Genomic DNA, 12,737 nt, shown 5'->3' with positions numbered 1-12,737 from the left:
TAGTCACAAAACAAGAAAGTGACCACACCACCTCCCTATTGAAGCAATGGGAAGTTGTGTGTTTGGATATGAAAAGACTGCCCTTCAAATAGCCAGAATCTTTCTTACATAAACATCAGTCACTACTACCAATAAACAGTAACCAAACAAAAATAATAACCAGTAACATTACCAAACAATAATGATGAGGCAGCTCGCCCCGTGAGACCTCAGCAGCAGCAATTTAAACTATGCATTCTCATTAAACTCTAAATTATAACTCAGCTCTGTATTGCAGGGGTTATGAGATTCAAGGTGCAGACGTTAAATCTTTCCTCCCAAAACATAAACACTATAGCCAGTACAAGTTTAATATAAAAGTCTCTAATCTACCTTTAAAAGAACAGCAGTAATAAAGAATAAAAAACTATTTTAAGAATAAAAAATTAAGGTGGAATTAGTCCCGTTAACACTCCTTAGGTTTATGTAGGTGTTTTCAGAAAGTTCTAGGCACAACACTCTTACAGATGGGTGTGACTGTATTAAACATCACAATGGACATGTAATTAGGGAAGAAACTGTGCCCTTTTCTGTTATTGTTGCCATTTGTTTTGTCTTTTAAAATGCTGGTTACTGAATATGCTTTTCCCACTGCTATTTTAAGAGGCCTTAAAGAGGCATTCTTATTAGAGGGTGCTAAGCAGAGTTATTATCAACTGGCTTGGCCATGAGAAAGTTTTGAAAACAAATTAATTTCTAACCTCTTTGAGAACAGCTCTCTTTTAATGCAGGTCATTTTAGCAATTGGTTAAATTAAGTCAATTTAGAAGATTTACAATCCGCGATCCCAATGTAAACAGTTGGGATAACAGCTGTCTTCCTGATCAATATGAAAGTTTTTAGTGGGCTGATCTTCCAAACTAAATAGACATTAAAATGTGTGTGTGTGTCCTAGATTACATGGAAATTTGCTTCATGCACAATCAAGTTATCTATTAGCCCTGCCACATCAAGCTGCAACTGTCATATACAATTTTCAAACTTAAGAAAATAACACTTCTAAATAAACTGTAATTTATGACTTGTACTCTGAAGTCCAGAATTATTAGGAAATATGCCATGATGTTTCAGAAATGCTTGCCATCATCTATGTCCTTGAACGTGAAAAAGAATGCAATCAGGAAAAAACGATAAAGACGTTGTCAAACCTGAAATCCCGTGAACTAGCTCCCAACCCTAGAATTCTGTACACAAACTCAGCCCAGCACCATGTCCCCTGCCTACTCCCATTCCTAGAAAAAGGTTCCAATAAGTGGCAGCCTTGGCCACACTTCAGTAACTTGAACTGTTACCAGGAAAACCACAACTGCTCCCCAAACAGTTGCACCAACAGGGGTGACAGGAAGTCTCTGTCCTCCAAACCACCTGTAACAGGGATGGGCAAGGAACTTACTTTCTGAGAAGGCCACATGCACCTGGGGATGTTTGTTCATTACGTTAACAGTGGCCTTTAGCCAGGGTGCAAAGTGGCAGTTGTGGGTAAAGCCCTATTTCCAAGCTAACAATAATTCTTCCCTGGGGTAGACAGGGAGGAGCATGGTACACTCTTCCTTGATTACACAAGCAGCTTTTTCTCCTAGAACAAATGACAGACCAACAAAAAAGGAGAAAATATGCTGCTGTTTCTATCTTCTGCCAGCCTGAAATCAAGCTCTGAGCAGACGTCTGCGACGCTCTGGTTCCCCAGGTCTAGCATACTTCCCCAAGCCTAGTCAAATGTTTCATGGGCAGCCAGCTGCACAGAGGCCCCATGTCCCTCTCCGTCTTAGCCACTGGCGACCTCACACACATCACCTCAAATGAACACAGGACAACTCCCAAAAGAGAGAACAGTGGACCCTGGGCGGGGCGGAGATGGGGGGGAAAGGAAAACCACATCCCCAAACTTCTCCATCAAGCCTCCAAACTCCAGCCTCCACCTTCCTCCAGCACGCCCGCAGGGCTCCTGCACTAGGAAGCTGGGTCAAGCTAGTTCCTTAAAATGCAGACGCAGGCCGCCGCGTACCTGACTCGGTTTCCTATGCTGTAAAGCGGTATCTTTCCCCCCACGAGCCAACTGAACGTGCCGATCTGTAGGGCGTTTGGAAATATTTGAGAACACACGTCTCCCGTTACTGCCCCCACAGGTGAAATGCTTCCTTTGAGGGGACTTTTAATGGGACAGGTGCGAGCTACCTTGAATGCGCAGACTTCCAGCGAGGCAGGGCGTCCCCCATCCCCTGTAGGCAGGGAAAGTCTCAGGCCGCGCCCCGCACAGAGGAGGCGCCCCCGGACAACAGCCTGGCGAGACCCGAGGCCGAGCAGCGCCCCCGACTCCGGCCTCCCCCGGGACCCCACCCCAGGCCCGGCGCTCGCGGAGCCAAGCGCCGCCGCCGCCGCCTCCTCCTCACCTGCCGCGGCCGCCTGCCCCGCCCGCACCTGAGAGGGGAGGGGTGGGGAGGGGCCGGATCCGGGCCGCGGACGCCTCAGGCAGGGGGGCTGCGGGCTGAGTCGCGCCGGCGTCTCCGGGGCTGAGGGGCACCCGGGGGCGGTCGCGACATCCTCACACCGGCCCCAGGAAGTAGGCCCCCCCTACCCATCCCCGGCCTCCCGGCCCGGTCGCTCCCGCCCCTCGCGCGGCCCCGCTCCCGGCGCGGCCCCGCCCCCCCTCGGGAGCGCGCCTCCGCTCCTGCCGCTCCCGAGCCACCATAGAGACGGGGGAGCCGCGCGGCGGGCTAGAGCGCGGCCGCCGCGCGCGTCCCCTGGCGGAGCCCAGCCGCGGGAGGCGGAGACCTCCGAGTCTGAGACCGGGCCAGGCGTCGGTACCCTGGTGTGAGGGCGTCCGCGGCTCCTCGTTGCCTTGGTTACCGAACTCTGCACGAGGTGCTGAAGGGTCCAGATCCGTGGTGCAGATTGGTGACACTGAGCGAGTCCCATAACATCTCAGAACTCGTTTCAAAATAAAAGTTTAAAAGTTGCCTCACTTTCATATCCCATTGTTCCTCACAACAGTGGCTCTCAGCAGGTGATGGTCCCCAAAATTACCATGAAAGAAGCCCAGGCCCACCAAAGTTCACTAGCTTATTCAAAGTCCCATAGTTAGAAAGTATTAGAAGCCAGATCTGGAGGACATCAAAACCCACGTTTGTCCCATTCACTCAATGGCACCTCCCTCTCCAGCATTTCCCAGTCTAAGCCCCCAGAGTTAGCTAGTTTCACCTTAAGAAAGTGAGGAAACTGCTAAGAGGAAGGCCCTGGTAGAATGAAGATGATTGTGTGGAGGAGCCCACCCAGCCATTCATCAGCTAGCTGTGTACCTTTCAGCTAGCTGTGTATCTTATTTCTGAAAGGTCTTTGTGACCTGTGATCAAGGCACATCATTCCCCACCCAGTCTCTTCTTCTCTTGATGTTAATTATTATCATAGAAAGTTAATAGGTCCAGAGCAAGGGATGGGGGGAGGCCCAGAGATGTCTTTTTGTAAGCTTAGTTCTTAAGCTGAGTGCTCAGTTCTGAAAGGGAGTGCACTTAAGCCACTGATTGGCCTAATAATTGGTGTCAGAATTCATGATATCCTTGTGGATTTTTTCTGGGCCCTCTGGTATATATTACAGCTAAATCATTGGAACGCTGCTAAATAATGTGCATGTCGCTAAAGCGAGGAGGGCTCAGAGCTGCATTTACCCACACTCCTCCTTTCTCCACCTTTAGTATTATCACCATCACTGTTTTTCACCTTTATCGTGCCCTTCCACAGAGGCACTCAATAATGTACCCATTGTGCAAGTAATCTGAAATCCTTTTCCACAAGCAATAGTATTTAGTACTAATAAAACACTAGTTTGTCTACCAAGTGACGTATTTATAGGAGCTGTTTACAGCATACGCCCATTGTCTTCTGGAAAAACCCAGGCTTATATTGAGACTATTACAGCCAGAAACTAAAGAGGCAGCAAAGAGCTAGGATTGAAAGCCTACTCATGGATTCAAGCTTGTGCAGCAGCTGAAGTGCACTTGTACAGCTCTGGGATGCATGGACCTTCCACTGGCTGGGAGAGAGAATTCTACACATGTCAAATGGAATGGCCAGTACCTGGCCTCCCTCTCCAGGATAGATAGGAAACACACTGAGGTCCTTACCTTCATAAAAGGTAACTACAGGGAACCTACAGCATCTTACTTAATGATAAAATACTGGAAACAGGGCTTCCCTGGTGGCACAGTGGTTGAGAGTCCGCCTGCCGATACAGGGGGCACGGGTTCGTGTCCCGGTCCGGGAAGATCCCACATGCCGCAGAGCAGCTGGGCCCGTGAACCATGGCCGCTGAGCCTGCGCGTCCGGAGCCTGTGCTCCGCAATGGGAGAGGCCGCAGCAGTGAGAGGTCCGCGTACCGCAAAAAAAAAAAAAAAAAAAAAAAAAAATATATATATATATATATATATATATATACTGGAAACAGCTCACTAAAATCAGGAACAAGACAAGGAGGATGGCTATTGTTGCTTCTATTCAACTTAGCACCGGAAGTTACTCTAGCCAGTGAAATAAGAGAGGAAAACATGAGAGAAACATCTTTTTGAGGGTAAGCTTGGATGAATAATCTACCTAGCTCTAATTTAAGCTCCAAGCATCACAGAGCCTTCTCCAATGCCCATCCCCAGCAACTGGACAGTTTTAACTCTCCCCAGTGCAACTCCATGCCAGAGCACAGTAAAACCTAGTTGGGATGTGCATCTAAATCCCTTACCTCCTGGGACATCCCCCCCACCCCGCCCCGGTCCAGTGGTTAAGACTCCGCACTTCCCCTGCAGGGGGACGCAGGTTTGATCCCTGGTCGGGGAACTAAGATGCTGCATGCCGTGCCAAAAAATAAAATAAAATAAATCACTTACCTCCTGCTGGCTCCCATCTCAGGCACACATAGGCCCTGTTGTTTTTGATTCAGCTTTATTTTCCCCCAAACCTCGGTTCACCTTATTACCAACAATATCTCCCTTCTTTGAGTGTTTGTCATTCTCTCCTAACTTCCCTACGGGAAATCGGAAAGAGCTGAGAAAGTAGATCTCTGATCCAGCTTTTACGGTGAACAAAGATAAAAAGAGGTTGGGATGGGTAGCCTTGGTTGCTATCGGGGCAAAATACAAAGAGAAATTTAATTGAAACATTCACATAGTCACAGCCGAAGGCAGCATAAGGATGGAAAGAAGTAGGGTTTGGAATCAGACAGATTCAAGTTTGCATTCTGGTGCTGCTCACTTATTAGCTTTATGTCCATAACCTCACTGAACTCCCATTTACTGTCTGGAAGATGGAAGGCTTTCTGAAGGTCTAAACGAGATGGGGACAAAGGGCCTAAGCACATGTGAGCCTTGATACACTTGCCTCCTGGACTTTGGCAGATACTAGTGGTTGCCCACCCAACGTCCAACTCCTCCACACACACTCCCTCCTTTCTAGTAGCATCCCCATTTTCTTTTTTTTTTTAAATAAATTTATTCATTTTTATTTTTGGCTGCGTTGGGTCTTCATTGCTGTGCGCAGGCTTTCTCTAGCTGCAGCAAGCAGGGGCTACTCTTCGTTGCGGTGAGCAGGCTTCTCACTGCGGTGGCTTCTCTTGTCACGGAGCACGGGCTCTAGGCGCACAGGCTCAGTAGTTGTGGCTCGTGGGCCCTAGAGCACAGGCTCAGTCGTTGTGGCGCACAGGCTTTGTTGCTCAGCGGCATGTGGGATCTTCCCGGACCAGGGCTTGAACCCGTGTCCCCTGCATTGGCAGGCGGATTCTTAACCACTGTGTCATCAGGGAAGCCCAGAATGACTGCTTTGATGAGAACGAGCTTAAAGACAAAACCAACACAAAAGGAGAGCAGAGCAGAAAGATGGAAAGGGCCTACGCCACTTGATGAGCTGCCAAATGAGCCAACCTTGGACGTCGTGTTACTAGAGATAACAAATGTTATTGTTTAAGCCTCTTTCAGCCAGGTTTCATTACTTGCAGTGGACAGCAGCCACAGTGATACATGGACCTTGAGCCTGAGAGTCTTTGGGAGTTCACGTGCCTAACAAAAGCCATGAAGTGCTAGCACATACATAGTAGGGACTCAACATCAACGTTGTGGAATATCAGACCAACGACATTCAACAGTCCTCTGTAGAAGGATATGTAAAAAGACACTCTGGGGGGACCTCAATGATTAGATCATATGAAAAACATTCCTGCCTTTCTCCTCTGCCATCTTTAAAATGCTTTAAACCCCACCCATTTGTATATCTAACAATTACCGAGCTCCCATACTGTGGAAAGAGCAAAAGAAAAATGAACGTGGGAGCCCTTCAAGGGGATCTTGGGCTCATGGGCAGACAATAAGACAAGTCTGAGTGGTACAGGAGGATTGTGATGTCTATCTAGACCCCAGCTGAGGCATAAAAAAGGGAGGATGTCTGGGTGGGTGTACACCGACGCAGTCAGGGCTGGGCGGAGGCAGACACGTAAGCAAAGGGAGCAAAAGGCACATGGGCAGGAGGGCCAGCCTGGCCCCAGGCCTGTTAGGGGAGCCTCGCAGGGTGGCTGGCCTGGAGCGGAGTGTGTGGGCTCAGCGTGAGGATGAGGTGAAGCCCCCGTCTGAGAGCAAGGCCAAGGAGGAAGCGAGCTGTGAGGGGCAAAGTCCTGCAGAAATGTCACGGGGTGGTCTGCAGCAGCAATGAATGGAGCGCCTTCCTGTGGCCAGAGAGGCTACCTCGGTGAGGCTCTGTGGCTGGAAGAAGTCCCCACTGAGGACAGAACTGTGCCGATTGGAAACTAAAGGCAACATGGACACAGAGTCCTGGCTGAGGAATCGAGAGTCCTGGGTTCCAGCCCCTGTTCTGCCACTGGGACTGTCATTTCTCCTCTTTGGGCCTCAGTTTCCTTCTCTGTTAAATGACAAGATGGGGCCTATGATCTTTACAGCCCTCTCAAACCACACTATTGTAGGGTCCTGAGTCAAGGACCAAGCACGCAACACCATATATGGGACATATGGAAGATCTGCCTGGGGCAGAGGTGGTAACCAGCCTCCACCTTGAACGCCAGTTCCAACTGACTGCTTGTGGATACCTGGAGTGCTGTGTGGAGAAAAACTAAAACTGCAAAGGACTCTGAGCTCTGCCAAAAAGAATGCTTGATTGATTGGTGATGTCTGCGTGGGCTCAGGATGCCCAAATGGTACAAGTGACAGGGAGGTGCCAGTCCCAGCTTAACGTTTTGTTTCCTACTACGGTTGCAATTATGCGCCAAACGCTCCTGGTGTAAGGATGCTGAAGATTCGTTTCTCCTGGGAGCCTGTGAAAGCAGCAGCGCCAGGGTTCCTCCTCCAGTCTGCAGCTTACCAAGCCTGTCCTTACTCAGGCAGATACCCTCGGGCTGGTCTGCCACTTGTTCCCAGTCCTCCAGGCTTCTTGCTTTTATCCCTGCTGTGTTCATCACCTCTAAATGTCTTGTCTTCGGCCTGTAACTCTGACCTCTCTTCCTGCAGCCAAGCAACTAATTAATTACATGACAGGCTCTCAAACTGAGAAAGGCAACCTTCCTTTAAAAATTGTGGTCAGTGGGGCTTCCCTGGTGGCGCAGTGGTTGAGAGTCCGCCTGCCGATGCAGGGGACACGGGTTTGTGCCCTGGTCTGGGAAGATCCCACATGCCGCAGAGAGGCTAGGCCTGTGAGCCATGGCCGCTGAGCCTGCGCGTCCCGAGCCTGTGCTCTGCAACGGGAGAGGCCACAACAGTGAGAGGCCCACGTACCGCAAAAAAAAAAAAAAAAAAAATTGTGGTCAGTGAACAATCCTGATCATTTCTCTCCTTTGTCTTTTATTTCCTCTTCCCTGGTGTCCTCCTCCCCGCCCAGCCAGAGTTATAGCTTGAAGAGGGATGGCCACAGTGCCCATAACAGACAGGGGGGTTATTTCATACACTAGGGCACTAGGCTGTGGTACAGCTGGCAGGAAGAGAGGGGTAATTATATTGCATGTTGGAGCCACTGGCAATGAATTTCTACATAAAGGACTAGATTTACCATGTATTATTTATGCCAGCATCAATTTTCCCAGCTGGCTCTACTTACTGTGCAAATTCTCCTCTGTCTGTTTATGGGCAAGGCCATGGTTCAGCACCTCTGGTTACTCGACACTGTGGAGGGGCCCCACAGGGCACCACGCACGTTAAACAAGTGGCTGGATTCACGGGGACCAGGTCACATCTTCCCTTCCTGTTAAATTATATTCCTGGGACTGCAGTGAGCTCCCGGTCTCACCTGGTCATGGTGATGCATGCAGGTTTGTGAAACCCAATGGGCAAGAGGGAAAGAGGAATAACCATTCTTTGAGGCCTCACTAGGGGAAACTGAAAAACCACCTGGGGGGAAAATGGATGGCTCTGGGGCTCAGAGAATCTCCTTTGTATGTTTTTAATATCAGGACCTAGATAAAGAAGAGTTTTGCACTTACAAGGTTAATTCCACCCGGTAACTCAAAGAGAGAGTTAAAAGAAAGGGAGCCCCATCTTACAGATGGAAAAACAAAAAGAAGAAGAAGGGAAGCAAAGTCAAGCTAGAGGCCTCAGACTCGGTCACTGTGTTAGGATGGAGTGCAGTACGGCGATGCACAGGGTTATCTGTCCAGGCACCAGCATGCCTCTTCAGAGATGCCCAAGACACTGAACTCGACACCTGCTGGAAACATACGTGGTAGACACAAGGGAGGAAAACCTGGTACCGGCATGAATTTCTGGGTCCTTCCACAGTAGCATCCTCTCTAGCCAGTATCACTGTATTTCCAGAGAGAGGAGCTAAGGACTAAGATGTCTGCCCAGCCCAAGAGCTTCTATGCAGCCACCATTTCCCATGGTGGGAGGGTTTGTCCCAATCAACAGCAAGTCACATGTGATCTCCCTGTAATGTTGGGCTCTGCACTGGAGTCCCCCAGGTCCCAATGTCCACCATCTCCTGGAAACCTGTTGGCTGGAACAAGACAGGAGGGGAAGGTGAGTTTTTCAGTTGAGCAGCCCAAGTGGGTAGCCTCTTTGGCTGCTGGGTCTCAGTATCCAGAAGTTCCTCGATGAGGAACTATCTGTGGGCACAGAAGCCACCCTCAAGGGCCCAGATTCCTGGCTTTCCCCTGGGGTTGGCTCACCAGACGGGGAGATTTGGTCAGACATGCCATGCGCCAGCTGCCTGATGCTCCTGCACCTTGGCCGGTGTCCAGGAGAAGCCGGGTACTGGGCACAAAGCTCCAGGAGCGTCCCAGGGCAGGTTTGAGCTGCCCGCTGTCCCTGTCTCGGGTCATGTGATTGGTCACCTGCGGCAAAAAGAATCAAAGGCTTATAGATCTGTAATGCTGGTACAGACGACATCTGCTCCTATGGCTTCATTTTATAGATGGGAAAGCTGAGGCCTAGTACAAGGAAACAACTTCCCCAAGCTTCCATAATTTATCAACGGTCTGGAATCAGAACCCTGGACTCCTGACTTGTGCAGAGCTCTTGCCACTAAACCACAACGTTCCAGGCTTGATTCCAATGGGAAAAGCAGTGCTGTCCGCTTAGGCCCACTACAACCCCAACGCAGCAATCGGGCATCCTGAGACCACGTGCACCCACCCCTTTGTGTCAGGGTGTGCATCTGTGTGTATACGTGGGAGGGGTTTTGGAAGGCCGGTCAGCTCTACTCTGCCCAGGCTAGTCTCAGGTAAGCAACGCCAACCTCAGTGCATCCTCTTGAGGTTAACCCCTGCTCCCCACCCCACCCCTGGGCAGAGGTGTGGCTTGTTCATCATTGAATCCCTGCTGCCTAAGCCAGAGCCTGGCACACAGCAGGTGCTCACATACATCCTACAGTCTGGAGAGGGAGGCCTTGGGACGCAGTATAAGAACAGAAGAAGGGAGTTCCCTGGCGGCGCAGCGGTTAGGAATCCGCCTGCCAATGCAGGGGGACATGGGTTCACTCCCTGGTCCGGGAAGATCCCACATGCCGTGGAGCAACTAAGCCCAAGCGCCACAACTACTGAGCCTGCGCTCTAGGGCCCATAGGCCACAACTACTGAGCCTGCGTGCTGCAACTACTGAAGCCCACGTGCCTAGAGCCCATGCTCCACAGCAAGAGAAGCCCACACACCACATAAAAGAGCAGCCCCTGCTTGCTGCAACTAGAGAAAGCTCATGCGCAGGAACCAAGACCCAACACAGCCAAAAAAAAAAAAGAACAAAAGAATAGAAGAACAAAGCCCCTTATGCTGCTGGTAGGTGCACAAAAACTATAACCTTCCCGGCAACTTGGCAATGTCATATGTAGACATTTAAAAATATGTTTGTCCCTGACTCACTGATTATACTTTTAGGAGTCTGAGGAAATATGAGATATGTAAAGCGATTTAGGTATAAGGATGTTCACTGTAGTGTTTTTTCTGTTTTTTTTGTTTTAGATTTCAAAATTTCAACTGAATTTAATCTGCCTAACTCATAGCAAGGTGACTACTTCAGGAGGAGTGATCATTTCAAGGATATTTCTCTCCATTCCAGGTTCACTGTAGTTTTAGTTAAAATAGAGTAGGGACTTCTTGGTGGTCCAGTGGTTAAGACTCTGCCCTTCCACTACAGGGGGTACAGGTTCGATTCCTGGTCAAGGAACTAAGATCCCACATGCCTCGTAGCACAGCCCAATAAATAAATAAATAAAATAAGATGGTGTAGTATAGTTGGCCCTTTGTATCTGCGGGTTCTGCATCCACAGATTCAACCAACTACAGCTCAAATCCACAGTTGGTTGAATCCACGGATGCAGAACCCACGGATAGGGAAGGCAAACTGTATTTACTGCCTGGTCCTTTAGAGGAAAGGTTTCCTCACCCCTGTAACATAGGTATTAAACAAAATAATACATAGCTGCTAAAACTGGCATTCTTAAAGAATCTATTAAAAGACATGGGAAATGGTGGTGTGTGTGTTTTTTTTTTTTAACAAGATTACAGTTTAGTTGGAAAGTTGGTTAAAAGTATATGTATATATATGCAGAGAAAAAAGATTCTACGGAGGTATATAAAAATATTAATAGGGTTTCTGTGGATGTGGAGATCGATTACAAATTTGACTCATATTTAACTATTTTTTACCCTCTTTCATGAGAAGCATGCAGACTTTTAAAAACCTACTCCATAAGCAGAAAAAGTTACTTTAAAAGCCAAAAGATCCCTTTCTATGAAGCTCTGGAAAAGGCAAAACTATTGGGACAGAAACCAGATCAGTGGTTGTCTGGGGCCGGAGGATCTCTCTGGGGTGACAGAAATATTCTGTATCTTGATTGCGGTGGGGTAACAAGGCTGGAGATGACTGTATCAAACTTCAAACAAGGAGAAGGTTACTCTGTATGAATTATACCTCAATAAAACTGACTTAAAGAAAGTAAAAAGAAAAACAAGACTGTCCCTGATCCCTTGGCTATTTAAGGTCCGATCCCCTCCCAGTCTGGTGCTCTAGATGACCCAGGGAAGTTGGGCTATGGTCCTTTCCCAAAGGGCCACTTTGGGGGTTCAGAAGCTGCTCTTTAAGGGAAATAAAGAACTGTAACTAGAAAGAATATCTCCCCACTTGGTGAAGCCCAGGGACCAGAGGTAAGGCAAGGATGGCTAGCCAAGTCCACTTCCTCACCACCAGTGCCACGCTGAGGTCCCGGGCCAGAGTCTTCAGCTCTCGGGCCAGCTGCATCATCAAGGCCAAGCCTGGGGAAGAAAAAGCAGAGAGGGTGGGCAGCAGGGCATCGGGGACCAGGCTGGCCGGAGACAGGACTCCAGAACCGGGAGGCAAGATCAAGACCCCAACCCTGGGCTCTGCCACACCACTCACCTTCCCTCTGCTGACCACCCAGAAGTGGGGCGACCACCGCAGTGACCGAGTCCACAACCACCACCTTCAGAGTCCCTGAAGAACTGCTCACCTGTGGGGTTGATGGGAAGCAGGCGCCATGAACCAGGTGGCCTCTAGGGGGCGACCACTACCAGATAAGTCTGCTCCTCTTCCAGAAACTGGTAAGAAATAACCTCCCCCACCCCAAATACAGCTGGGCATGTATGATGGAATTTCAGAAATGTCTTTTTTTTCCCACCCCCATTTGTATGTATAACAGATTTTACTGAAGAATTGGGTGGAAAGAGAGAGTTTAAATCACAGCACATCACAGATACCCTAAAATAATTAAATTTGAGAAATCCCTGCTCAGATCCTGTGGTCCCCTGGTCAGGAATTTTCTTAGTAGAATCTTTCTCCTTGTGGCCAGTCCCCCATCATCTTGTCAGGCTCTCTTTTCCTTCTCCTGCTTACGCCCCAAGTTCCTAACTTCCTTTGCTGAAGAGGTCAGCCTTCTCTTTACTTCAGTCTCTTTCCAGATTGTGCCTCTAGGCCTAATCTTCCATATCTAAAAAGGTTCCTGGGGCTTCCTTCACGGCGCAGGGGTTAGGAATCTGCCTGCTGATGCAGGGGACATGGGTTTGAGCCCTGGTCTGGAAAAATCCCACATGCCGCAGAGCAAATAAGCCCGTGTGCCACAACTACTGAGCCTGCGAGCCACAACTACTGAGACCACGTGCCACAACTACTGAAGCCCACGTGCCTAGAGCCCATTCTCCATGACAAGAGAAGCCACCGCAATGAGAAGCCTGTGCACCTGAATGCACATGAAGAGTAGCCCCCTCTCACCACAAC

At 49.3% G+C, this 12,737-nt stretch overlaps 2 protein-coding genes across 4 annotated transcripts in view; both read right to left on the bottom strand.

Annotated features, from left to right (window-relative positions):
• RFFL (ring finger and FYVE like domain containing E3 ubiquitin protein ligase) overlaps positions 1 to 2,627 on the bottom strand; it is a 67,874-nt gene extending 65,247 nt beyond the window's left edge. Inside the window, exon 1 of one of the 3 annotated variants that reach the window (XM_059997751.1) lies at positions 2,430 to 2,627. The gene's annotated coding sequence lies outside the window, so the exon portion shown is untranslated. Of the gene's footprint in view, positions 1 to 2,214; positions 2,384 to 2,429 lie in introns of those variants that run through there. The other 2 variants (XM_059997755.1, XM_059997757.1) reach the window with 2 other exon arrangements.
• A 3,143-nt stretch (positions 2,628 to 5,770) lies between these two features.
• RAD51D (RAD51 paralog D) overlaps positions 5,771 to 12,737 on the bottom strand; it is a 17,316-nt gene continuing 10,349 nt past the window's right edge. The window contains exons 7-10 of the mRNA XM_059998664.1: positions 11,883 to 11,973; positions 11,688 to 11,758; positions 9,179 to 9,343; positions 5,771 to 9,006 (exon numbers count right to left, since the gene is read on the bottom strand). Coding sequence (XP_059854647.1) covers positions 8,923 to 9,006; positions 9,179 to 9,343; positions 11,688 to 11,758; positions 11,883 to 11,973 — 411 coding nt within the window. The 3' untranslated portion in view covers positions 5,771 to 8,922. The remainder of the gene's footprint in view (positions 9,007 to 9,178; positions 9,344 to 11,687; positions 11,759 to 11,882; positions 11,974 to 12,737) is intronic.

The sequence above is a fragment of the Delphinus delphis genome, chromosome 19 (assembly GCF_949987515.2).
Source record: "Delphinus delphis chromosome 19, mDelDel1.2, whole genome shotgun sequence".
NCBI classification, from domain to species: Eukaryota; Metazoa; Chordata; class Mammalia; order Artiodactyla; family Delphinidae; genus Delphinus; species Delphinus delphis.
This window is presented reverse-complemented; position numbering and strand designations above follow the sequence as displayed.